This window comes from Amblyraja radiata, chromosome 11 (assembly GCF_010909765.2).
Source record: "Amblyraja radiata isolate CabotCenter1 chromosome 11, sAmbRad1.1.pri, whole genome shotgun sequence".
NCBI classification, from domain to species: Eukaryota; Metazoa; Chordata; class Chondrichthyes; order Rajiformes; family Rajidae; genus Amblyraja; species Amblyraja radiata.
The window spans coordinates 40988745-41015724 of NC_045966.1; the positions used below are offsets into that span (position 1 = coordinate 40988745).

Here is a 26980-nt window from a genome sequence, read left to right on the forward strand (position 1 = left end):
AATTTCTTATGTTTCCATTAATAGACCCCAGCAGTGAGGAACAAAAACGTACGAAGTTTCCAAATAAATATATTTTGATTCAATTCTTAACTGCAAGAGCCAGACTCTGGCTCATGTTGCAGAGAGCATTTTTCCGTCTGGTATATTTGAACGCAGATGTAATGATACAACCCATCTGTACATCTTTTGAGTGATTGGATCCATTCAGATGGTATGAAGCATTTTCAGGTCACAATGACACCAAAACGTGTCTGCTTTGACTTTCTAGGTTCAACGCGGAAAACAAAATCAAACCGCTATTTGCAGGAATTAGCGTTTATAGTTGTTCACCGTTAAATATTTAGGAGAACAGTCCAGCTTTAAGAATTGCAACTGTAGTTATTGAAAAGAACTGGTCGTGTCGCTGTCTACCAATGAGAAACTCAAGTGCACAGATGGATCCATTGCCCCTCCCACTGCCCAGAACAAAAACGTCAGACGCGACGAGAAAGGCGAGCAGTGCCTGCGTTTTGATGGTGGAATCAAGCTGGGGAAGATAGATTTACCGTGCGTTTCCTTACGGCTTTCAGAATATATATGATTTACTTTATCTACTAATAAGAATTTTTTTACGGATTGCCCGGAGAGAGGCTTGGTTTTGGACATTAGCTGACTACGGAACAATGGCGTACCTACCCAGGTTTGCCTGCAATGTATTTGTATCCATGTTACTGGTATGTGCACCGGATCTAATTACCGGGCAACTTCGTTATTCTATTACCGAGGAAATGGAAGAAGGCGCTTTTGTTGGAAATCTCGCACAAGATCTGGGTCTGAACGTGCGGCAATTGTCAGCTCGCAAATTGCGACTCAGCTCTGATGACGGAGGACGGTACATGAAGGTTGGTTCAGACAATGGTGTATTATCTATTCGTGAAAGAATCGACAGGGAACGTATTTGTAGGCACACGGAAATGTGTACCATATATTTTAAAACCACACTAGAAAATCCCTCGGAGATGTACCGCGGGGAAGTAGAGATTCTCGATATAAATGACAATTCTCCCAATTTCGGAGACGGAAGCATCGCCTTGCAGATATCTGAAGCGATTGCACCTGGAGTACGTTTCCGTCTTGAGAGCGCCGAAGATCCCGATAGTGGAATAAATACTGTCACCGCCTACACAATCAGTTCCAATGAGCACTTTAGTCTAAAAACACATAAAACAGTAGATGGTATTATGGTAGCCGAGTTACTGTTAGAGACATCTTTAGACCGAGAGATGCAAACATCACATCAACTCTTGCTTACGGCGACTGACGGTGGGAGGAGATCAGGCACTGCTCAGGTTCTCATCACGGTAGTGGACATTAATGATAATCCACCAGTGTTCGATCGAGATAATTACAGTGGCAGCTTAAGTGAGAACGCTCGGCAAGGTGCCATTGTGATGCAAGTAAATGCAAATGACTTGGACGAAGGACTGAACGCGGAGCTGACGTACACTTTTAGTGATGTTGCTTTGCGAAGAGCGCGTAATTTATTCAGATTAGACCCACATAGTGGAGAGATCAGTGTAGAAGGACCGCTGGATTTTGAAGAAGCAACTAGCTATTCTCTAGATATTCAAGCTATGGATAATGGTTCACCTCCAATTACTGGACACGCAAATGTGCTGATCAAAATAACTGACGTGAATGATAACGCACCCGAGATAAAGCTGACATCAGCCTCCACAAAAATCCCGGAAAATGCTCCACCAGGAACATTCATAATGTTCATTGATGTTATTGATCGTGATTCTGGAGTGAACGGTCAAGTCCGCTGCGAGTTGCCTCAGAATGTTCCCTTTAGACTACAAACATTATCGAACCATTATAAATTGGTTACCAGTGAAACGATGGACCGTGAAGTAATTTCTGAGTACACATTACCAATTTCAGCATGGGACTTGGGATCGCCTTCACTGTCGTCAAATAAAACTATCCATATTGCAATAACCGATAAAAATGATAACGACCCGCGGTTTTCTAAATCATCCTACAACGTATATGTGACGGAGAATAGTGCTCCGGGTGCATCCATTTTCGCACTAACTGCACTAGATCCTGATCAGGAGCAGAATTCCTATATCTCTTACTCTTTTGGGGACAATCGGATCCAAAACCTACCAGTATCCACTTACCTGTCTATTAACCCAATGAACGGTACTATTTACGCGCTGCGTTCTTTCGACTATGAGGAACTCAAGAACTTCCAGATCAATGTACAAGCCCGTGATGCTGGGGTGCCTCCGTTAAGCAGCAGCGCCACGGTGAATGTCATCATCCTGGATCAAAACGACAACGCGCCGGTAATTGTTTCGTCTTTAGAACAGAGTGGATCAGCGGCAACGGAGATTGTGCCCCAATCAGCGGGTCAAGGTTATTCGGTCACCAAAATAATAGCTACAGATGCAGATTCTGGTCAGAACTCACGACTCTTTCATCAGATGATGAAATCTACCGATCCCACTTTGTTCAACGTTGGGAAGATTTCCGGTGAAATCAGAACTAGTCGCAACATTTTGCAGTCCGATAATGGTTTACAAACTCTGGTCATCTTGGTCAAGGACAATGGGCAGCCAAGCCTGTCCAGTACAGTTACAATGAACATTCGAGTTTTGGAGAACAGCACTGAAGGAATCACGGAAAGCAGTACCTTGGTGAAGAATCCAGAATATTTCTCTGATCCAAATGTTTACTTTATCATAATTTTCAGTTGCACTTCCGTTGTGTTTCTTCTGATTATCGTTCTGTTGATAGGCATCAAGTGTAAACAGGACAGAAGTATTATCCAAGGGTATAACACCCCCAGTTATAGTTACAATCGCGGAGTGCTGCACGGCACGTTTAATGGAAGACCTGCCATAGAGGAAACTTTACCCTATCCCGGGAAAGGCCGGGTTGTCCGCGTGCCGGAACCGCATCAATACTCGGTCTGCCTGTCTCCCGAGTCAGCGAAAAGTGATTTTCTCTTCTTGAAGCCACGCGGCGATCCCACGTCTCAGGCCTAATGATGCGTATGCTCAAGGAAGACGCATCTTATTTGGGGTCATTTTACTCTCGAGGCATATGAATAATTCGTGAGTGAAATATTTAAGAAAATGTTAATTTTGTGCATGTTTTCTATTTCCTTTAAATTGTGCATTTGCTGTAATGGGAAAGAATATATAACTTTTAGCAAATAAAGCCCATCGTCTGAGAGGTATCTGTCAACTCTGAAGAAATCATATTGCCTATTATTGAACGACGTACAGATATACATTGCTGCTGGATCAATCACATTAAGGATGCTAAATCCATTTACTTACCTAAAGTAAAAAATACGATAAAAAAAAAATAGACGTCAGCATATTCCTTATGAAGTACTGATAGGCGCAGAGCAAATAATTAAATAACAAACTTAGAAGACGGAAATGAAAATATAAAGTGAACGAGAAACACAAGATGCGAAAGCTGAAATATTGTGTAAGATAAAATGAGCTGGCGGGAAACTCATCAGATGGGCCACGAAGTGAGCTGGGACATGGATAGATAACGTTTCAGGTTGCCTCGTACCTCCAATCTGGACTGGGGGAGTATTAACTGGTAGAAAGTGGTAAATGAAAATGGTGAGGCAAGTGCCGGCAAGTGGACTCCAGGAAAGGAAAACTTGGTTGGCAGATGGAAAACAACGGATGGAGATGGTCACATAGGCGGGAGTTAAGATGTGAAAAAGAAGAACGAGATGGTGGAACCCGATAAGAAGGGAATGTGCGAAAGAAACTATAGAAGTATTGGCAGGCAAGGCTCATGCGAACAGCCCGACGGGTAGAGGAGGATGTGAGTGTGAGGACCCGTGTAGATCAGCAGGAGAAGGGGGTGGGTGGGCGGTAATCTACAATTGGAACAATGCATGTTCATGCCTTTGGATTGTAGGCCACACAAGCGGAATATGGGGTGCTGGTATTTCTGTTTGTATATGGCCTCCCTCTGAGTATGGAGTAAACTGAGGACAGAGAGGCTGTATTGGAATGGGAATGTAACTGAAAATATTGCAATCAGGAGTTCCAGCTGGCCTACCAATGGCGTTCAGACCAGAACTGTGAACAATAATTCAAATGTGGCCAAAGCAATGATTTGTTCAGCCATAACAGGACATCTCATCTATTTTATTGATGAGCGCAAAGTGCCATATGCAAATGTGACCCCTAGCTCCCATTTGTAAAGCACTATTTTTTTATAGCCCCAAAATATCCTTATGTCCTTCACCTCTCTGCAATACCTTGCCTCTCACTGATTATCGTGTGTCTGTAGAGCCCAGAAATCAGAAACGTCATGCAACCTACAGCAGAAGCAACTTAATATAATCTTGTCCTAACTGCTATCCTTGCCGCTGCGAATGCCATTTAGTTTAAACTTCTGAAATATATTAGTATGTTCTATCCTTAATTCCCCATTCACACTGCTATTGAAAACTAAAACATATTCATTGGTTTGCAATTCTGAAGAAGGGCCCAGAACTGATCATTTAATTGTTCTCTTTCCTCATATAATCTACGACCTGCTGAATGTTTTAAGCCTTTTGTGTTTTTTTCCTTCATAGATGAGATTTCATACTTGGGACAATAGAGGCTTGAATCATATTCTGTGTCGTTCTGCAGCCGAAGTGATTTCGAAACAGCGTCCACATCTAGTGGTATAAATAATACAATGCACAACCTCTGAGGTTCAATGCGACATTGAGTCGCTTATATGTAAATTGCACGAAGGGAATGCTTGGAAGAAGTGCACAATGAAACATAGGGTCGCAAAGTAAATAGGAATTCACACATCGTCCAAATTTTCCTGTGCCCAACCTCCCACTGACATATTTGTCCCATGCTTCCCATTCTATCAGCCTGATTCTCTGAATTAAAACGCGCACACAAATGCAGACACTCCTGACAGAATCAATCCAAATGTATTCTATACTCTCTGATTTGTGATGGTAAACAATGCACCTGACAATCAACTCTATTTGATTGACAATCAACTAGTCTTTTCCCATGAACACTTTACTTGAAAGACAAAATTCCTTCACCAGTTGGTACAATCGAAAGCGTTATGTTCACTAAATCCAGCTTTAAGAAATGTGACACTACAATTCTTTAAGAAATGTGACACTACAAAGAACCTCCTCAAATATTTACAATAAAATAATAAGAAACTCTCTCAAAACACAAAGTATTGGAGGAATGCAGTGGGTCGGGGAAATGGACAGTCAACGATCCGGTTCAGGCCCCTTCTTCGATTGATTGCAGGTGCTGCGTCCCCCGCTGCCTTCCTCCAGCACCGTGTATTTAGTTTTAGATTGCAGCAACTTCTATTAATAGACCCCAGCAGTGAAGAACAAGATCGTACGAAGTTTCCAAATAAATATATTTCGTTTCAAATCTTAATTGCAATTGCCAGAGCCCAACATATGCTGCAGAGAGTGTTTCCCCCATATTATTGTGTTCATTCTCAGAAGCACAGAAAAAAGTTGTTCATGTTTTGAGTGAATGGATCCTTTCAGATAGTATCAAGGATTTTCAGGTCACAATGCCCTCAGTATGTGTCTGCTTTGACTATCAAAGTTAAATGCTGAAAACAAATCGAACCGTTATTTGCAGGAATTGGGGGTTATGGTTGTAGACCGTTAAATATTTAGGGGAACAGTCCAGCTTTAAGAATTACAACTGTAGTTATTGAAACGAACTGGTCGTGTCGCTGTCTACCAATAAGAAGCTCCAGTGCACAGATGGATCCATTGCCCCTCCCACTGCCCAGAACAAAAACGTCAGACGCGACGAGTAAGGCGAGCTGTGGCCGCATTTTGGTGGCAGAATGAAGCAGAAGAGGTTAGATTTACCGTGTGTTTCCCTACGGCTTTCAGGATATGTGATTTTTTAAATCTTGTGGTAAGAACATTTTTACGGAAACCCGAAGAGAGGCGTGGTTTTGGACATTAGCTGACTGCGGAACAATGGCGTACAAAACACAAAAAACGATGTTTGCCTGCAATGTTTTTGCGTGTTTGTTACTGGTATGTGCATCGGATCTAATTACCGGGCAACTTCGCTATTCTATTCACGAAGAAATGGAAGAAGGCGCTATTGTTGGAAATTTCGCTCTTGATCTGGGTCTGAACGTACGGCTATTGTCGGCTCGCAAATTGCGACTCAGCTCTGATGATGGAGGACGGTACATGAAGGTTGGTTCAGACAATGGGGTATTATCTATTCGTGAAAGAATCGACAGGGAACGGATTTGTAGGCATGCAGACGTGTGTACCATATATTTTAAAACAACACTAGAAAATCCCTTGGAGGTGTACCGCGGGGAAGTAGAGATTCTCGATGTCAATGATAATCCTCCGAATTTCAGAGACGGAAGCATCGCCTTACAGATATCTGAAGCGATTGCGCCCGGAGTGCGTTTCCGTCTTGAGAGCGCGGAAGATCCCGATATTGGAATAAATACTATCACCGCCTACACAATCAGTTCCAATGAGCACTTTAGTCTAAAAACGCATACAACAGAAGATGGTATTATGGTAGCCGAGTTACTGTTAGAGAAATATTTAGACCGAGAAGTCCAATCATCATATCAACTCTTGCTTACAGCGGTTGACGGTGGGATACCTCAGAGATCAGGCACAGCTCAGGTTCTCATTACTGTATTGGACATTAATGATAATCCACCAGTGTTCGATCATGATATTTACAGGAGCAGTTTAAGTGAGAACGCTCGGCAAGGTGCCATTGTGATGAAAGTCAATGCAAATGACGCGGACGAAGGAATGAATGCGGAGCTAACGTACACTTTTAGTGAAGTTGCTTTGCGAAGAGCGCGTAATTTGTTTAGTTTAGACCCAGATAGTGGGGAGATCCGTGTGGAAGGATCGCTGGATTTTGAAGAAGCAACTAGCTATTCTCTAGATATTCAAGCTGTGGACCACGGTTCACCTGCAATTACTGGACACGCAAATGTGCTGATCAAAGTCATTGACGTGAACGATAACGCACCCGAGATTAAGGTGACATCAGCTTCCAACAAAATTCCAGAAAATGCTCCACCAGGAACATTCATAACGTTCATTGATATTATTGACCGTGATTCTGGCGAGAACGGTCAATTCCGCTGCGAGATTCCCAAGAACGTCCCCTTTAGAATAGAAACACCATCGAAATTGGTTATCAGTGAAACGTTGGATCGTGAAGTGATTTCTGAATATATATTAGTAGTTACCGCATGGGATTTGGGGTCGCCTTCGCTGACATCTAATAAAACCATCCGTATTGCAATAACCGATGTAAACGACAACACCCCGCAGTTTGCTGCATCCTCCTACAATGTCTATGTGATGGAGAATAACGCTCCGGGTGCATCCATTTTCGCATTAACTGCACTAGATGATGATCGGGAGCAGAACGCCTATATTTCTTACTCTTTTGTGAACAATCACATCCAAAACCTGCCGGTATCCACTTACCTGACTATTAACCCAATAAACGGAACGATTTACGCGCTGCGTTCCTTTGATTATGAGAATTTAAAAAACTTCCAAATCAAAGTACAAGCCCGTGACGCCGGGGTGCCTCCATTAAGCAGCAGCGCCACGGTGAATGTGATAATCCTGGATCAAAATGACAATGCGCCGGTAATTGTTTCAACTTCAGAAGAGAGTGGATCAGCAGCAGCGGAGGTCGTGCCCCACTCAGCGCGCCAAGGTTACTTGGTTACCACAATAATGGCAACCGATGCAGATTCTGGTCAGAACTCGCGGCTCTTTTACCAGATGACGAAATCTATCGATGCCACTTTGTTCAACGTTGGGCAAAATTCCGGAGAAATCAGAACAGCGCGGAATATTTTGCAGTCCGATAATCCTTTACAAACTCTGGTAATCTTGGTCAAGGACAATGGGCAGCCAAGCCTTTCCAGTACAGTTACAATGAACATTAGAGTTTTGGAGAACAGTACTGAAGGAATCACCGAAAGCAGCACCTTGGTGAAAAATCCAGAATATTTCGCTGATCCAAATGTTTACTTAATCATCATTTTCAGTTGCACTTCCGTTGTCTTTCTTCTGATCATCGTTCTGTTGATTGGCATCAAGTGTAAACAGGACAGAAGTATTATCCAAGGGTACAACACCCCCAGTTATTGTTACAATCGTGGAGACTTGCACGGCACGCTTAATGGAAGACCTATCATGGAGGAAACTTTACGCTATCCCGGGACGGGCCGGGTAGTCCGCGTGCCGGAACCGCATCAATATTCGGTCTGCTTGTCTCCAGAGTCCGCAAAAAGTGAATTCCTCTTCTTGAAGCCATGCGGCGCTCCCAGGTCTCAGGCCTAAAGATGTGTAACCTCAAGCAAGACGCATCTTATTTGGGGCCATTTAATCTCAGTGTATGTGATTTCCATATAACCATATAACCATATAACAATTACAGCACGGAAACAGGCCATCTCGACCCCTCTAGTCCGTGCCGAACACATAATCTCCCCTAGTCCCATATACCTGCGCTCAGACCATAACCCTCCATTCCTTTCCCATCCATATAACTATCCAATTTATTTTTAAATGATAAAAACGAACCTGCCTCCACCACCTTCACTGGAAGCTCATTCCACACAGCTACCACTCTCTGAGTAAAGAAGTTCCCCCTCATGTTACCCCTAAACTTCAGTCCCTTAATTCTCAAGTCATGTCCCCTTGTTTGAATCTTCCCTACTCTCAGTGGGAAAAGCTTTTCCACGTCAACTCTGTCTATCCCTCTCATCATTTTAAAAACCTCTATCAAGTCCCCCCTTAACCTTCTGCGCTCCAAAGAATAAAGCCCTAACTTGTTCAACCTTTCTCTGTAACTTAGTTGTTGAAACCCAGGCAACATTCTAGTAAATTTCATTCGTGAATTAAATATTTAAGATTATATTTGGGGCAATTTCGCTTTCGTTTAAATTGTGCAGTTGTTGTAATGGTAAAACATAACTTTTAGCAAATAAAATTCATTCGTCTGAGTGGATACTGTTAACTACGACTGGGTTCATCTTAACTTTCATTGAACCACGTTCATTGCCACTAGATCAATTACGTTCAGGATCGTGAATCCATTCATATGGTTAAAGTAATAACATTTTAAAATTACGACTAAAAGATTTGTCGTGTGCATATTCCATATCATGTCCTGATATCCAATGTAGAAAATAACTAAATAAATAATGGAGATGACAATAATTTCAATATATGATGTACGTGAAACAGACGAGAGAGTGGATGCTAAAATCTTGTGCAAACAAATGAACAAGCTTCTGGGGTCAGTAGACATCTGCGGAAGGAAATGGACGGATAACGTATTGGGTTGGGCCAATTACTCAAGCGTGAAGTACAGAAGGTGTAGCTGGTAGAAATAATTAGGTGAATGGAAGAGGCGTGCTAAGAGTTGGCAAGTTGATACCAGGTAAGGAAGGGTTGATTGTCAGATGGGGAAGGCACCGAACGATGGGTGGGAATAGCGACTTAGACTGGAATGAGGTGGAAAAGAGGAATCAGGTGGTGGAATCTAATAAGAAAGGAAATTTAGGAATGAAATGCAGAACGAGAGGAAGGGATAGTGGGTGGGAAGGAACAATTGAGAGGATGGGAGGTAAGGATCCCAAAGGGTGTAGGAGCTGATGAGGAGCAGAAGGATGAGACGGAGGATCAGAAAGGAGATGTGACGGATAGGTGGAGAGTGGAAAAAGTGATGTGCGTTGGAGGCCATGCAGATCAACAGAAGAGAGGGTGGATTTGAGGTAACATGTAAATGGAAAATGGGATGTCTATTCCGTTGGCTTGGAGCTATGCAATCGGAATATGGGATGCTGGTATTTCAGTTTGAATAACCCCCCCTTCTGATAATGGAGAAAGCTGAGGACAGGGAGATATGTATTACAATGGGCCTATAATTGAAATTGTATTCGGAAACCCCAACTGACCCTGGTGGACAAAGTGCAAGTACTTGCTGAAGTGGACGTTTCAACTACGATTCGTCTCCCGGTGTAGATTAGGCCACGTGAGGAGCACTAAATGCATTCACGAAGCTGTAAGAGGTGTATGTAACCCTCTGCCTGACTTTGAATGGCTGTTTAGATCCCTCTGGATTTGAAGGAGAAGTACAGGAGCAGGTGGTGTACATCTCGAATTTACCCGGGAAACTGTCTGGTGAAGGGTGGTGTAGGTGTTCAGTGATGTGTCGCGGAGGAACTGACCTTCTGCAGAAAGAAAAATGGGGTGGAGAAAGGGAGGTGTGGCTGGTGGCTTGATCGATTTCGAGTTGGCAAAAATATTTGTGAATAATATATTGGATTGAAAATTACTTGAGAAAACTCAAATGAAAAGCTGTTGGACGTTCAGGCAGAGGAGGGGCACAGTTGAGGTGACCTCTTTAGAGCCTCTGTTCCAGGAAGAAAATGGGAACTCTGAGGCATTCTTAATGGGGAATTGAAGTGAAAACGGACTGGACGTCCATGATATGATTTGGACGGTGGGGCCAAAAATGCTGAAATGGCGGCAAGATGGAGTCGAAGTAGGTAAATATGAGCTCACTAACACACGAGTATAAAAACAGAATGGGCCTAGCCGGGGTCTCCTGTTTCTATATCTTGAGTAGGAAAAAACGTTTATGTTGATACGATGTTGGAGCATAATTAGGCCATTCGGCCTATCAAGTCTACGGCGTCATTGAAACATGACTGATCTATATTTCCCTCTCAAACGCATTATCCACCCTTCTCCCTATGACACCCTTACGAATCAAGAACTTATCAATCTCCACCTTAAGAATATCCATTGATTTGTCCTCCACTGCCGTCAGTGGCAATGAATTCCACAATGGGGTGGTAGATTGCAACCTTCACGTGGTCCGCCCTGTTTCGACTAATGCAATCAACTCGGTGTGCACAAACGGAAGATCAAATAGAACAAGTTGTCCAGCAACTTTGGGCTGTGCACGCCACACGAAAGAAGAAGAATTCCACAATGAACGCTCTGACTAAAGGAATTCCTCCGTATCTCCTTTGTAAAGGTACGTCCTTTTATTCTGAGGCTATGGCCTCTGGTACTTGCCTCTCTCACTAGTGGACGTAACCACTCTATCCAGGCTTTTCACTATTCCGTAAATTTCCCCCTCGCCTTTCTAAACTCTAGTGAGTACAAGCCCAGTGCCGCCAAACGCTCATCGTATGTTAACCCAATCATTTCTGGATCATTCTCGTAAGCCTCGTCCCTATCATCTCGAACGCCATCACGTCCTTCCTCGGATATGGGGCCAACAATTGCACACATGATTAAAAATACGGTCTGACCGGTGCCTTATAAAGCCACAGCATTACATCCCTATCATTATATTCTAGACCTCTCAATAAATGCAAGCATCGCATTCACCTTCCTCACTACCAATTCGACTTGCAAATTAACTTTTAGGGAATCTTTTAGTGTTGGTGCTCCCACGTCCCTTTGAGCACCGATTGCTAAATTATTGGAGACACTCGGCATCTCGGGCAGCACATGTGGAAACACATTAGGTTTTGTTTCCAATGCGGGTCCATTCATAAGTACCGGTAGACGAGAAAACGAGTTAGCTCTGAAAGAACTGAAACTCTGATGCTATGAGGCCAAAATGAGTGAACGTTGCAGTCGGTTTAACTGTTAGGATCAAGTTGCGCTAGTTTCCTCCATTTGTGACCATATTCCATGGCATTGTTCCTGCTCCCTCCCTGGCTTCATCACATCCTTCCAATGTCGTGTTGACCAGAACTGTGCACAATACTTCAAATGTGGCCGAAGCAATCTTTTGTTCAACGGTAATAAATCTCATTACTTTTACTCAGTCCATAAGTTAATGAATGCAATCATGTCATGTGACTTCTTTACCACCCTGTTTCCCTGTGATCCCATTTTCAAAGAACTGCTTTCCTGTAGCCAAAATATCTCTCTGACCATCAAACTCAAGGTCATTTCCGTTCACTGGATGTGGCCTATCCTGCAGGGCTCATAAATGAGAAACATTTTGCGATGCACCTAAGAACCAATGAAACATAAACCTATCCTCGCTGCTACCTCTGCCGCTGCACATAGGTATTTGGTCTTAACCTCTGAGAGATAATCATATTTTTTATCCTCCGCTCCCCGACTTAAACGAACTTACCTTCAACTTTCCCAGCTCTGATGAAGCGTCCCAAAGCTGTTACGTTAATCGTTTACCTTTCCTCAGTTAATTAATGGCCAGCTGAGGTTTTGCGGCCTTTTCTGTTAGTGGTTTTATAGAGATGAGATTTCATAGTTGGGTCAAATGAGTTGACGTAATTGTATATCGCTCTGCAGCCGAAATTATTAAGAAAAAAAAGAAGCCACATTTGGTAATATAACATACCATTAAAAAATAATAATTCGGCATTTAAAAGCTAACTGGCTCATCTGCAGAATTATGTTAATACAAAGATTTCCGAATCAAATTTTGCTTTGATTGTATTCCTTATATTATTTCCTAATTGTTCATGTTTACTTGTACTGATTTGGCACGTATTGTTACAATTAATATTCCTTGTCTTAGAATTTGATATTTGCTAGGTTCGCGTGACGCAATCAGTAATAACCATATCTGCAGATAGGAAATAAAAAATCCCAAATTCAATAAAGCAAGAAAATTGGTATCCAATCAGTATTTGACCACTGCGGCTTCGGAAATCCTCCGTAAATTTTCATTCGGTGGAGATTCTGACGAATGGGTGCTTTACGCTGAACATGCTATCTGCCAGGATGTAAAAATCTTGCCCACTTCACCACTATAATCTTCCGTAGTACAAACGGGACGGCAGATGGCGCAATGGGCTAAGTGTTCGGCTGGCAACCGGAAGGTAGCCGGTTCGAATCCCGCTTAGATTCGGGCAAGACTCTTCACCCACCTTTGCCTGTGTGTGAATGTGTGTGAATGTGTGTGAGTGATTGGTGGTGGTCGGAGGGGCCGTAGGCGCAGATTGGCAGCCACGCTTCCGTCAGTCTGCCCCAGGGCAGCTGTGGCTACAGAAGTAGCTTACCACCACCGAGTGTGACTGAGGAGTGAATGAATAATGCGATGTAAAGCGCCTTGAGTATTAGAAAGGCGCTATATAAATCCCATCCATTATTATTATTATTAAATGAATGTGCGGATATTTGAACAGATCAGACGTAGACCGGGCAGTCTTGTCGACGATATAGTACAAGAGACGAGCGAGTAAAGCACAAATAAGATATAGCAGGAAAGTGCTGTGAAACAGCATCAAAGGTGAAGTGCGTAAACTGAGCTAGGCGCATCAGTATTATTGCGGGAATTAAAATTGGAGAATAACGGAAGCAGCTCGCGTCTGGCCTAACGTATTGAAGGCCTTCAATTTTATGCCAAAGGATAAAATCTTGCTGCGTTTCGATTTGCAACTGATTTATTTTGACATGAATCGCTCCCTTCCTGGGATATCAATTCTAATGTTTCTGTCGATAATGACATGTAAAATCCCAGCTACGAAATTACGAATGGCGTTTACTGTAAAGCTTAATGTGGGGATTGCACGAAGTGAATGTGTGGAAGGAAAGCACAATGAAACAGCGATTCACAAATTAAAGAGGACTCAGAAATTCACCAACTCTTCCGCGTCCCAGCACGCACCGATACCTAAGTTCGTTGCTTCCCATAATATCGGTCTGATTTCCTGGATTATAATGCGCGCAGTAATGCAGACACATCTGACAGAAGCAATCCAAATATACAATTTTTCTAAAATTTCAGTGACGGTAGGAAAAGCACCTGATAATAACTTGTTGATTTGGAGTTGACGATTCTCTTATCCACGAACTCTTTATTTGAAAGGCAAAATCGCTTAATCAGCTGGTGACATTGAACGCGTTAAAAAAAATCACTAACTCGCTTTAATCTCCTAAAATTAACACAAAAATGATAAAGAATATCTACTTAAACAAGGTCTCCCTTGCTTAATTTGTTGGTATGGGAACAATATTAGACTGCAGCAGAGCACAGAGTGTTAATGGAATTCAGCCGGTCAGCTCGCATCCTCTAGCACTTTGTGTTTAGTTCTAGATTCCAACTACTGCAGTTAGGTTAGGTAAGGGGCAGGTGCAGCGAGACCTGGGCGTCCTTGTGCACCTGTCACTGAAAATTGGCTTACAGGTACAGCAGGCAATGAAGAAACCTAATGGAATGTTGGCCTTCATAACGGGACAACGGATGGCGCAATGGGCTAAGTGTTCGGCTGGCAACCGGAAGGTAGCCGGTTCGAATCCCGCTTGGAGTGCATACTGTCGTTGTGTCCTTGGGCAAGACACTTCACCCACCTTTGCCTGTGTGTGAATGTGTGTGAATGTGTGTGAGTGACTGGTGGTGGTCGGTGGGGCCGTAGGCGCAGATTGGCAGCCACGCTTCCGTCAGTCTGCCCCAGGGCAGCTGTGGCTACAGAAGTAGCTTACCACCCCCGAGTGTGACTGAGGAGTGAATGAATAATGCGATGATAAAGCGCCTTGAGTATTAGAAAGGCGCTATATAAATCCCATCCATTATTATTATTATTATTATAACAAGAGTATTTCAGTATAGGAGTAAATAGGTTCTTCTGCAGTTGTATAGGGCTCTGGTGAGACCACATCTGGAGTATTGTGTACAGTTTTGGTCTCCTAATTTAAGGAAGGACATCCTTGTGATTGAGGCAGTGCAGCGTAGGTTCACGAGATTGATCCCTGGAATGGCGGGACTGTCATATGAGGAAAGATTGAAAAGACTAGGCTTGTAGCTTGGAGTTTAGAAGGATGAGGGGGTAACCTTATAGAAACATATAAAATTATAAAAGGACTGGGCAAGCTAGATGCAGGAAAAATGTTCCCAATGTTGGGCGAGTCCAGAACTAGGGGCCACAGTCTTAGAATAAAGGGGAGGTCATTTAAGACTGAGGTGAGAAAAAACATTTTCACCCAGAGAGTTGTGAATTTATGGAATTCCCTACCACAGAGGGCAGTGGAGGCCAAATCACTTGATGGATTTAAGAGAGAGTTAGATAGAGCTCTAGGGGCTAGTGGAGTAAAGGGATATGGGGAGAAGGCAGGCACGGGTTATTGATAGGGGACGATCAGCCATGATCACAATGAATGGCGATTCTGGCTCGAAGGGCCGAATGGCCTCGTCCTGCACCTATTTTCTCTGTTTCTATGTTTCTATGCAGTTACTTGTTCCCATCACTTGACCCCAGCCGTCTAGAAAAAAACGGAAAATCCCTATCTTTCTACTTCCTTGTGGACAAGTACATCCAAAAACTTGCCAGTCCCCGCTTTCCTCAACATTAACGCAAATAACAGCACCATATACGCGCAGCACTCATCTGACTATGAGCACCTCAATAACTCCCGGATCCATGTGCAAGCCCGTGACGCTGGAGTCCCTCCTCCGAACAACAGCGCCACGGTGAATGAAACATTCTGGACAAAATGACAACGCGCCTGTAATAGTTCCACCCTCGGACCAGGGTGGATCAGCAGCACTGGAGGTCGTAACCCAGTCAGCGGGTTCAGGGGTACCTGATCACCAAAATAATCGCATAGATGCCGATTCTGGTCAGAAATTTCGGATCTTTTTTTTATCAGAAGGTGAAATCTATCGATCCCAGTTTTTTTCAACGTTGGGCAAAATTCCGGTAAAATTTAAACAACGCGCAATACTCTGATCTTCTAGTTTTTCCCTCGATAACGTAAACCCGCATAACCTGGCAACGTTCTTGGGTGTATGGCCTGCTCCCTCTCAGGCGTAAACAATCTATTTCTGTAAGATGATGACTAGCTCTGCAAACAATAATTCAAATCCAGCCAAATCTATGCTTTGTGCATCTGTAACACTTCTCAGCTCTTTCATCCAGTACCGCTGCCGATGAAGCCGACCATGTCCATTACCTTCTTTGCAACCCTGTCTATTAATGCTCCCATGTTTAAAGACCAAATCTAGTTTACCCCAATTCACTGTTCTTTTATTACCATGGGCATATCAATTCCCCTTGTTATTAATCATGCACCACAAAAGCAGTGAAACATTTTATGTCCTAACATCTGCTCCGACGAGTTTATATATTTATTTGGTGGGGGCCTTTGAGAGAGATTCTTATTTTCTCTCCTTTACTTCCGCATCGTCACTCCAACTGAAAAATTGATTATTTCCATTCTTGTTGTCACCTCTAGTTTTTCGTGTTGATTTGGAATGTTTGCAAGTTTTATTACAATTACTCGATTGATATTGATTTTATTACAATTAGATTTTTGCTAGTTTCGCATGGTTCAGTCAACGGAAAGATTGTGTGTGGTTATGGAATATAAAATGTGAAACCCAGAGCTAACTGAAGAAAGACGTACAACTGATACCCAATTAGTCTATTGTGTCATCAGAAATCTTCAGAAAATGTTCAATCAGTGGTGAACATGACCAAAGCATTCCTTTTGATTAAGATTATTTCCACGACATTAAGAACTTGTCCCTCTCAAACGTTGCTCGGATCATGCACGATGTTGATCGTCCACTGCAAACTCCAGCAGCAGAAATGAAATAAGAATTCAAAAAAATACCAAATATCCTACGGTGATACACATAACGATAACTATTTTCCATGCTCCCCACAATATCTGTCGGGTTTGCTAGGTTATGTGCTTGTGAAACTGATGCAAGGAAGATTTACATGTTACCATTACCTCACAATACCATGGGTGACGTGTTGGGTCGAGACTGGAGAAGAGTCTCGACCCGAAACGTCATACATTCCTTCTCTCCAGAGATGTTGCCTGTCCCGCTGAGTTTCTCCAGCTTTTTGTGTCTATCTTCGGATTAAACCGGCATCTGCTGTTCAACCTTACACCTCACAATGTTTATGCATGCATGTGTCAATAAATCCGGCTTGATTGGACGTGACGATGCATTTCACCAACAATCATTCCCTTTAAAGAGGTATTTGGTTCAGCAATTAGCCAATCGAAAGCATTGTGTTCACGAACACCTTCTCCGCTATCTGGAAAGTGATAATAAAATTATCATGATTATGTCATTTGATCGCTAAAGAGGTCAACTTTGCTTGAAAATTATTTTCGTTGGAATGGCCATAAACATATCAAAGGAAATTATACAGTCGTTATATGAATATATTTTCTTACTTCCCGGATGAGCGATTATAAGAGTTCCAACAACTGTAAACAAAGACGATATATCCGATAATTTATTTATGGAGCAAGGAACATTTGTTGGAAATATCGCTGTGCATTCTAACAGACGGACAGAATGTTTTAGTAATAACCCTATCCGGATGTGCCTGATGTGATATTCGAAGTTAAACGTAAAACAAAGCTCCTTCTTCAAACGTTTATTTATTTAGGGCATTTTATGGTTGCAGACAATTAAATGTGCAGGAGAGCGGTACAGCTTTAAGAATTGTAGCTGCAGTTGTTGAAAAGAACTGGTCGTGTCGCTGTCTACCAATGAGAAGCTCAAGTACGCAGATGGATCCATTGCCCCTCCCACATCTCCAGAATAAAAACGCCAGACCCGACGACAGAGACGAGCTGTGCCTGCGTTTCCATTGCCGAAACAAGCCGAGGAGGATAGATTTGCCGTCTGTTTAGATTGGGGATTGGAAATATATAAGATTTTGTATCTGGTGCGTGGACCATTTGCACGGATTAACCGACGAGAGGCCTAGTCTTGGACTTGGACGGGGCGCGGAACAATGGCGTACTTATCGAGGTTTGCCTTCACTGCGTTTGCTTGCATATTTGCGATATGTCGACCGGGTCTGATCTCCGGGCATATTCGCTATTCTATTCCCGAGGAAATGGAGGAAGGGGCATTTGTTGGGAATATCGCTGTGGATTTGAGCCTGAGTGTACATCAATTATCAGCTCGCAAATTCCGACTGAGCTCCGATGATTACATAAAGGTTAGTTTGGACAATGGAATCATGAGTATTCGTGAAAGAATCGACCGGGAACGTATTTGTGGACAGAATGATCAATGTACTATACGTTTCGAAATAATACTGGAAAATCCTTTGGAGGTGTATGAAGGGGAATTGGAGATTCTTGACGTAAATGACAATTCCCCCACTTTCCCGCAGAGGAGCATTGCTTTGCAGATGTCAGAAGCGAGTGCATCTGCTGGTGCACGTTTCCGAGTCGAGAGCGCGGATGATCCCGACATTGGTACAAATACCGTGGCCACCTACACAATCGGTTCGAGTGATCACTTTAGCCTAAGAACACAGAAAACCGAGAGCGGCATTATAATTGTCCAATTGCTCTTGGAGAAATCTTTGGACCGAGAACTACAATCATCATTTCAACTATTGCTTACGGCGACTGACGGCGGAACCCCTCAGAGATCGGGCACAGCTCAGATTCTCATTACTGTATTCGATAACAATGATAATCCACCTGTGTTCGACCATGATATTTACAGAGGTAGCGTAAGTGAGAACGCGCCGCGGGGTACGTTGGTGCTGAAAGTCAAAGGAATTGATTTGGACGAAGGACTGAATGCGGTCCTGACATATCGTTTTAGTGATGTTGCTTTGCGAAGAGCGCAAAATGTATTCAGTTTGGAACCAGGCACCGGGGAGATTCGAGTCCAACAGCCACTAGATTTTGAAGAAGTTAACAGCTATTCTCTCGATATTCAAGCCCAGGACCACGGTTCCCCTGCAATGACAGGACACTCCAATGTACTGATCGAAGTCACTGATGTGAACGACAATGCACCTGAGATAAAGGTAACTTCAGCTTCCAACAAAATCCAGGAAAATGCGCCACCAGGAAGTTTCATATCCCTGATTAATGTGATGGATCGTGATTCAGGAGCGAACGGTCAAGTAGGTTGCGACATACAAAAGAACGTCCCATTTCGACTGCAAAGGACATCGAACCACTATAAACTAACTACGAGTGAAACGTTGAATCGTGAAGTCATCTCTGAGTATGACATACTTATTTCCGCCTGGGACTTGGGGTCGCCGTCACTATCATCAAATAAAACCATCCAGATTGCAATTTCGGACGTTAATGATAACGCACCGCAGTTCGGTGATGCATCCTACAACGTATATGTAATGGAGAATAACCCTCCGGGTGCATTCATTTTTACAGTGACTGCAACGGATCCCGATCTGGACCAAAATTCATATGTTTCCTACTCCGTTCTCGATAATCATATCCAAAACATGCCGGTATCCACTTATCTCACTATTAACCCAATGAACGGTACTATTTACGCGCTGCGTTCCTTTGACCATGAGGAACTCAAGAACTTCCAGTTCCGTATACAAGCCCGTGACGCAGGGGTGCCTCCGTTGAGCAGCAGCGTCACGGTGAATGTGATCATCCTGGATCAAAATGACAACGCGCCGGTAATTGTTTCACCTTCAGAACAAAGTGGCCCAGCAACAGTGGAGATCGTGCCCCAGATAGCGGGTCAAGGGTACTTGGTCACCAAGATAATGGCAACTGATGCCGATTCTGGTCAGAACGCTCGGCTATTTTATCACATGGTGAAATCTACCGACCCTGGTTTGTACAACGTTGGACAACATTCAGGTGAAATCAGAACAGCGCGCAATATTATGCAGTCAGATACTGTTGTACAAACTCTAGTCATCTTGGTTAAGGACAATGGGCAGCCAAGCCTGACCAGCACAGTTACAATCCACATTAGAGTTTTGTGGAACAGCACTGAAGGAACCGGCGAAAGCAGTACCTTGGTGAAGAATCCAGAATATTTCTCTGATCCAAACGTTTATTTAATCATCATTTTCAGTTGCACTTCCGTGATCTTTCTTCTGATCATCGTTCTGTTGATTGGCATCAAGTGTAAACAGGACAGAATTAATATCCAAGATTATAACTCCCCTAATTATTCTTACAACCATGCGGGTTATCACGGCACGCTTAATGGGAGATCTGCCATGGAGGAAACATTACGCTATCCTGGGACGGGCCGGGTACTCCGCTTGCAAGAGCCGAATCAATACTCGGTCTGTCTTTCTCCAGAGTCAGCGAAAAGCGATTTTCTCTTCTTGAAGCCATGCGGCGCACCCACCTCTCAAGCCCAATGCTAAATAACACTGATGCGTAGATTAAGGAATGCCAATTTTGTGTGCGGCCATTTTATTTCTGGCCGGAAATATGAATCAGTGCGAGTTAAATATTTTAAAAAACATTCCTTTGTTGCATTTTTTCTCTATCGCTTAAATGGGAGTACTATTGTCAAAAATATAATTTTCCTACAACAGGAATGAAAACATTTTGAAATTGTATCTTTTATTTCTAAAGGCAGTCCTTCTGTCGCGGGATAATGTGCATAAACGTGTTGCCATTTAGTTTATTACGCAAAGTGTCTGGGTACCTGGATCCACTCCGTATTAATAAGGGAATATTGCGTTGATTAATTTGCTGATTGCGCACCGACGCGTTCTATGAGAATTGTTGATAGTTCGTGATACAAATAATACATATAACAATAATCAGCAGGTGAAGGAAATAAATAAGCTCATATATTTGAAAAATAAGCGATGGCAGATGCTGAAATTGTGAGCACAACTGCCTGGAGGAAATCGATGAGTCAGGCAGCAACTGGAGCCAGATGACGTTTGGTGTCGAGTCCTTAGTGACGACAGGAGAAGAACCTTGTTGGTAGAAACATAAGAGGGGAAGGCTGAGAACAAACTATATCAAGTGGTAGTTGGATCCAGTTGAGGAGGGATTTTTTGGCAGTGGTTCATGTAGAGGATAGCATTGGTTCAGGAAAACTGTCCGAATCTCCATTCTTAGATGAATCGGAATGTCCTGATGTAATCCTGATGCGAAATGGGCATGCAAAGCGACGTCATCCCTGGTAAAAATGAACATTGCCAAACAATATGCAAGTTATTAAAGTGATGGAGAGCATGTTTGGTGAGATTGAAGCACTAAGCATGTTGGGCTGCATATGTGGGGAAAAGTAGCATCCTACTTTGAGAAACGGTCAGTTTGGCACGCTGATGAAATAGTGAAACCACTTTAGTTTGGAAGTAGCGGAACAGGTGAATATGGCTGAAATACATGTATTGTGTCTGAAAGGGAGGAGAAAAATGAGCGAAAGTAGTAGCAGGCGTAACTGAGGTTCAAATTGTGCTTTTTGCTCTGTGTAAGGAACTTCTAACATGCCCAGCAATCATGAATGGATACTTTCTTAGTATCTTCTCACTATCCACCCTCTTGGATGGAACAAGAACAGGGTTTCCCAATGTGTTATCTTCCACTCACAGGCTTTCACATTCAATGCAACTTGCATACATTCAAACACAATTCCGTCACTGAGTACAGATTCCCCTTCCCTGCCTGTTTAGCAGTTCAAACGTATCATTCATTCATCAATGTCTGTGCTAGTTAACTGACCCTACTGGCGACGTACCATACTTTCGCAGTTTTCGTTTGCTTAACTGTTTCATTCACATTTCCACACTAGCTAACCCATTTGTCTCTGATTTCCAGCAACGTTGGAACACATTACCACGCAAAGCAGCACCTCGTCTTCCAAATGGACAAGTTGCAATCTTCGAGAACTCGCCACACTTGTCTGTTATCATTTCGGTTTAGCATTTCATTCTTGTTTGGGGAGGTGTAGATCATAGCAACAAACCACTCAGCACATCGCATCCAAGCCGACCATCATGTTTACCTGTACAAATTCCACCATCGCGTAAATTCCATATCCATCAATTCCCTGCATATGTACATTTCCATTCTGTGCCGTTTAAATACTTACCTCTTCCACCTCCACCACCTACACTGCAATCTCAATCCACATGCCATATTCCCTTTTTCTGAAATGATTAGCCATCTGGTCCACTCTCACCGCACGCCATCTGATCTTAAAACGTATCTTCTAGTTTTGGACCGCCCTACCATTGGAAATGGCTATTGGCCATCTACCCTATCTGAGCCGCTCATGATTCTATATATCTCTAACATTGGCACCGGCCTATACAATCTCCCCTAATTACGTAAACCTTCCCATCCTGGCAACATTCTTTGAAGTGTGGCCTGCCGCCTTTTTGGCCCAACCCAATCATTTATAATTTGTGTAAATCAATATCGAATTTGAATGGCTGTGACTCGGGCTATTGCCAGGGATTTTATAATTGACAGGTTCGTTCCAGGCATTCTTGTGATTTCAAGGCTGGTGCTGTATTGGGTTAATAAATTCAAATAGATACAATTGTGGATTTGTGCAACCTGCAGTACGCGGTGGCCTATATATTCAAATCCAGCCATATTGGCCATAGACCACAGAAGCATAATTTGTCCCAACAGCCCCTCCAACCACTGTATATATTTATTTGGTCTTACCATCAGAGAGATTCCTACATTTTCCTTCCCATCCTCGCTCTTACTGAAAAATAACGTCGTTGTATTATTTTATAGTTCCGGTAAAGGAGCCAAGGCCAGAAGCGTTAATTGTATTTCTTTCCTCGGGTGATATTTGAATCGGTGAGTGTTTTCAGCATTGTTGCACATGAAACGCCGTTGGCTGCTTTACAGTTTGTTGCTTATCTAAATAGCGATAGAAGCTTGCTTCTTGTTTGGTGGAAAGAACGATTCGTAATCTCACCTGTGGATTTTCTTGTTGATTTGGAAGTTTTGTGCAGGTTTAATCATAATGATTCGGTTGATATTATTCTTATTATAATTTGATTTTCGCTAGTTTCGCGTGGTTCGTTCATTGTAAAACGTTTATGTTTTGATGAAATATAAAAGATGAAACCCAGGGCTAACTTGGTAATGATGTCCAATTGACATCAGATTAACCATATGTGGCATCAGAAATATTCAGAATATTTTCAACCTATGGTGAACATAACCAATGCCATATTTGTGATTAACATCATGTCTTCTACAACTGAAAGATGTGTCCCATTCACACTTTGCCGGGATCATGTACGATGTTGAGCATCCGCAGTTTACTGTAATAGCATAAATGAAACTCGAATTGTTTTGAATACAAGACAAGTACTTGGGGCCATCTTGTCAGATTTCAATGAAAAGGCATTTTACACAATAAATGTGGTACCAAGAATTTAGTGTTATCTAGGGCGCATTACATACGAGAAAAATAAATATGGATTAATAGGTAATTGTGTCCTTCAGTTGGAAATTGCTGTAACGAAACAATAAGCGAGTTCGGTATTGCAACTGCGCATGCCCAGGTCATGGATCATTCGGGATAAACATTTTCGCCAGCTGAACGACTGTGTGTGTACGGACCAGCGTATTCATTTCAATGGGATTTATAAATAAATGGATCCGCCAAATATGTTAGCAGTAGGCCACGGCGTACTGCAGGTTGCACAAACCCACAATTGTATCTATTTGAATTATTAGCCCAATACAGCACCAGCCTTGAAGTCACAAGAATGCCTGGAACGAACCTGTCAATTATAAAATCCCTGGCATTAGCCTGAGTCACAGCCATTCAAATTCGGTATTGATTTACACACATTACAAGTTGTGTGGTCAACCAATTGCATTCCTATCAAAACAACCTTCCTGGATTGATGGAAACGAGGAGAATGTGCTGGGTGAAAAGTTCAGATTGGATTCGAACAGGCTGGTTAAACTTTCGAGGTGGGTTGGCTTAAATAAAGATGCTGTCGCTTTAACCTCTGGGGTTGGTTCCAGTCTGTCAGGGTACACAGTTGGGAGCCAAAGCTGGGTGACCGGGCGGTGATAATTATAAGAATTTGCAGCCATTTGAACCACTGCCAAATTAGAGGCTTCACTCAGTAGCGGATCGCAGCTCACCAGCTAATAGGACCTGTTCTTGCTCTCTTCGAAGGAGGCGCCATCCTCCCCAGCGAGTGGGCAAATGCGGAGCCAACCATTAATATGAGTGGGAGCATTTTCTCAGTCAGACTTTATCGACAGTTGGGGTGGGGGATCTGGGAGAGAGAGAGAGAGAGAGAGAGAGAGAGAGAGCTGGCGAGGCCGGTTTAATAATGACCCATCAAAATCCGCCCTTCGGCCACTTGGCAACCTGGGCTGATCTGATCTGCCCGATCCTAATGCAGAACCTCCACAAAACCTTCAAGTTCGAGTTCAAGTTGGCGTTGATTGTCACTTAACCAAATACGGTACAGTAAAATTACTATAGTTACCATACAATCATACTAAGTGAAAATAACACAATACACGCATAAAATAAATTTAACATAAACACCCACCACGGTGGAATCAACATTCATGATAGTGATGGAAGGCAATAAAGTTCAGTCATCTTCCTCGTTGTTCACCCGTGGTCGGGGCCTTTGAACCCGTTGCGCTTGCTGTTGCTGATGGTCCGATGTCGAAGCCCTCCCATCGCGATGATTGAAACGCCGGTGTCGGGACGGATTGGAACACTCGAGCTCCCGAGTCGGCCACTTCTTACCGAAGACCGTGGGGTTCACGGTGTTGAAGTCCACAGGCCCCATGGTCGGAGCTCTTCTTCTGGCGATCCACTGCTCCGCGATGTTAAGTCCGCGCCGCGGCTTGAAACTCCGGGCAGGTCTCCAGATCTCCATTAAGGATCAATGAAAATAATAAATTATTTAACTTTTTTAATATCTCACATTTACAGATTAATGAACTGAACTAGAACCGGGACTGTGTAAGTAGTGTGTGAACAGCAGAACAAGAAAGGAAGCTATTGAGTTGAAGGGATTCTAGATTAACCGTTTGAAATGGCGTTGGTAATTGTGAGGAGAGGCCTTCTCCTTGTCACTAAATAATATGCACAAATGTGGTGCTACTTGGTCAATTACGCAAATGATCTGGGTACCTGGATTGATGCAAAATGTCGATGAAATGTTTTCTGGTTGCTTAGCAATGCTTTCCACCTGAATTGTTGATAATAGTAGTAATAATATGTGTATATATAATAATATACTGCGGATGCTGCAAGTCTCGTTTAATAACACTTCGGTAAAAGACGAGATGGCAGCTGGTGAAATCCTGTGCAAGAAATTAACTTACTGTAAAAACTCAGCCCTGTCAGACAGCAGCTGCGGAGAGCAGTCAGACGATGTTTGGTCTCGAGCCATTGACTACAGAGAGGGAGGTGAGGTTGTGTGTGTGTGGGGAGGGGGGCGGGGGGGGGGGGGGGGGGGTTCTTGGATGAAAACGGCGGGAGAAAGTTTTGGGGCAGATGCTCGCAAGTGATAGTTGGAACCAGTTGAGGATGGGACATTTTGGCAGTTGATTTGTGTGGGGAATACGGGCAGTTGAGGAGGAATTGTTGAATCACCAATCTTGGATGGAAGGGATGTCCCAGATGCCACCCTGGTTCGGTCATTGTAAAACGTTTGTGATGTGATGTAATATAAAAATATAAATAGTAAAATGCATGAGAATGGCGTCTAATTGACACCCAATGAACCCGTTGTGGCATCAAAAACCTTCAGAAATTTTTCACCCAATGGTGAACATGACCAATGCATTGAGTTTGAATAACATTCTATCCTCTACAACATGAAGAACGTACTATTCAGACTTTGCCGTGATCATATACGACGTTGAACACCCAATGCCAACTCCAGTAGTGGAAATAAACTTCGAATGTCTGAACACATTACAAGTATTTTAAACCACCTTGTTAACGTTCACTGAAAAGGGTATTTTACACGGTAAACGTGGCACCAAGAGATTAGTGTTAATTAGGACGCAGTTTAAATGAGAACAAATCTGCGGAATAATGCGCAATTGAGTCACTTAGTTGCAAATTGCAGGCACGAAGCCAGTCGGAAAAGGAACAATGAAAGAGAGAATATCAAATTAAATATGAATTGGAAAATTCACAAAATTTCCTGTGCTACACCTCACACCGACACCTATTTTCTATGCTTCCAACAACATCCGTCGGGGTGTGCTGGACGATGTGCTTGCGAAGCTGCTGCAAGCAAGATTTACATTGTAGCAGAACCTCGCCTCCTTGCCTATGCATGCACGTGTCAATAAACCCGGCTGGACTTGGACGTGACGGTACATTTCTCCAACAATGACTTCCTTTCAACAGGAATTTGGTTCCACAATTGGCCAATCGAAAGCTTTACGAGGATGTTGCCAGATCTGGACGGTCAGAGCTATAGGGAGTGATAGGGTAGGCTGAGACTCTATTCCTTGGAGCGCACGGAGATGAGGGATGATGAGTAGGCATGAATGCATCGTGTAGATGCACATGTTTATGAAAGAACTACAGATGCTGGAAAAACGAAGGTAGATGCACATAGTCCCTTTCCCAGAGTAGGAGAATCGAGGACCAGAGGACACAGGTTTAAAGTGAAGGGGAAAAGATAAGAGGAATATGGAGACTAACGTTTTCACACAAAGGATGGTTGGGTGTATGGAATAAGCTGCCAGCGGAGGTAATTGAGGCAGGGACTAGCCTAACGTTTAAGAAACAGCTAGACAGGTACATGGATAGAACAGGTTTGGAGGGATATGGACCAAACGCGGGCGGATGGGATTAGTGCAGCTGGGACATGTTGGCCGGTGTGAGCAAGTTGTGCCGAAGAGACTGTCTCCACGTTGTATCAGTCTATGTCTCTATCATGACTCTATCATGTTCCCGAATCCATTCTGCAATATATAGAAAGTGACAAAGAAATACTCAACATGACGTCCTTTGATCGCTAAAGAGGTCATAAGGTCATAAGGAATACGAATAGAATTAGGCAATTCGGCCCATCGAGTCTACTTCGCCATTCAATCATGGGTAATCCACCACTCTCTCCTAATAACATTCTCCTGCCTTCTCCCCCTAACATCTGCACATGACTAATCAAGAATCTATATAACCATGCCTTAAAAATATCCACTGACCTGGCCTATACAGCC

General features: G+C 43.1%; 2 protein-coding genes across 2 annotated transcripts in view; both read left to right on the top strand.

Moving 5' to 3' along the window:
* Positions 1 to 512: 512 nt before the first annotated feature.
* On the top strand, positions 513 to 3237 carry LOC116978574 (protocadherin gamma-C5-like). Its single transcript, XM_033029807.1, has one exon. It carries the CDS (start codon positions 663 to 665, stop codon positions 3033 to 3035), a length of 2373 nt encoding a protein of 790 aa, XP_032885698.1. The 5' UTR covers positions 513 to 662; the 3' UTR covers positions 3036 to 3237.
* A 2770-nt stretch (positions 3238 to 6007) lies between these two features.
* The window catches only part of LOC116978396, a 36898-nt gene continuing 15925 nt past the window's right edge, over positions 6008 to 26980 (top strand). The window contains 4 exon segments of the mRNA XM_033029515.1: positions 6008 to 8373; positions 15356 to 15515; positions 17911 to 20182; positions 22535 to 22539. Coding sequence (XP_032885406.1) covers positions 6008 to 8373; positions 15356 to 15515; positions 17911 to 20182; positions 22535 to 22539 — 4803 coding nt within the window.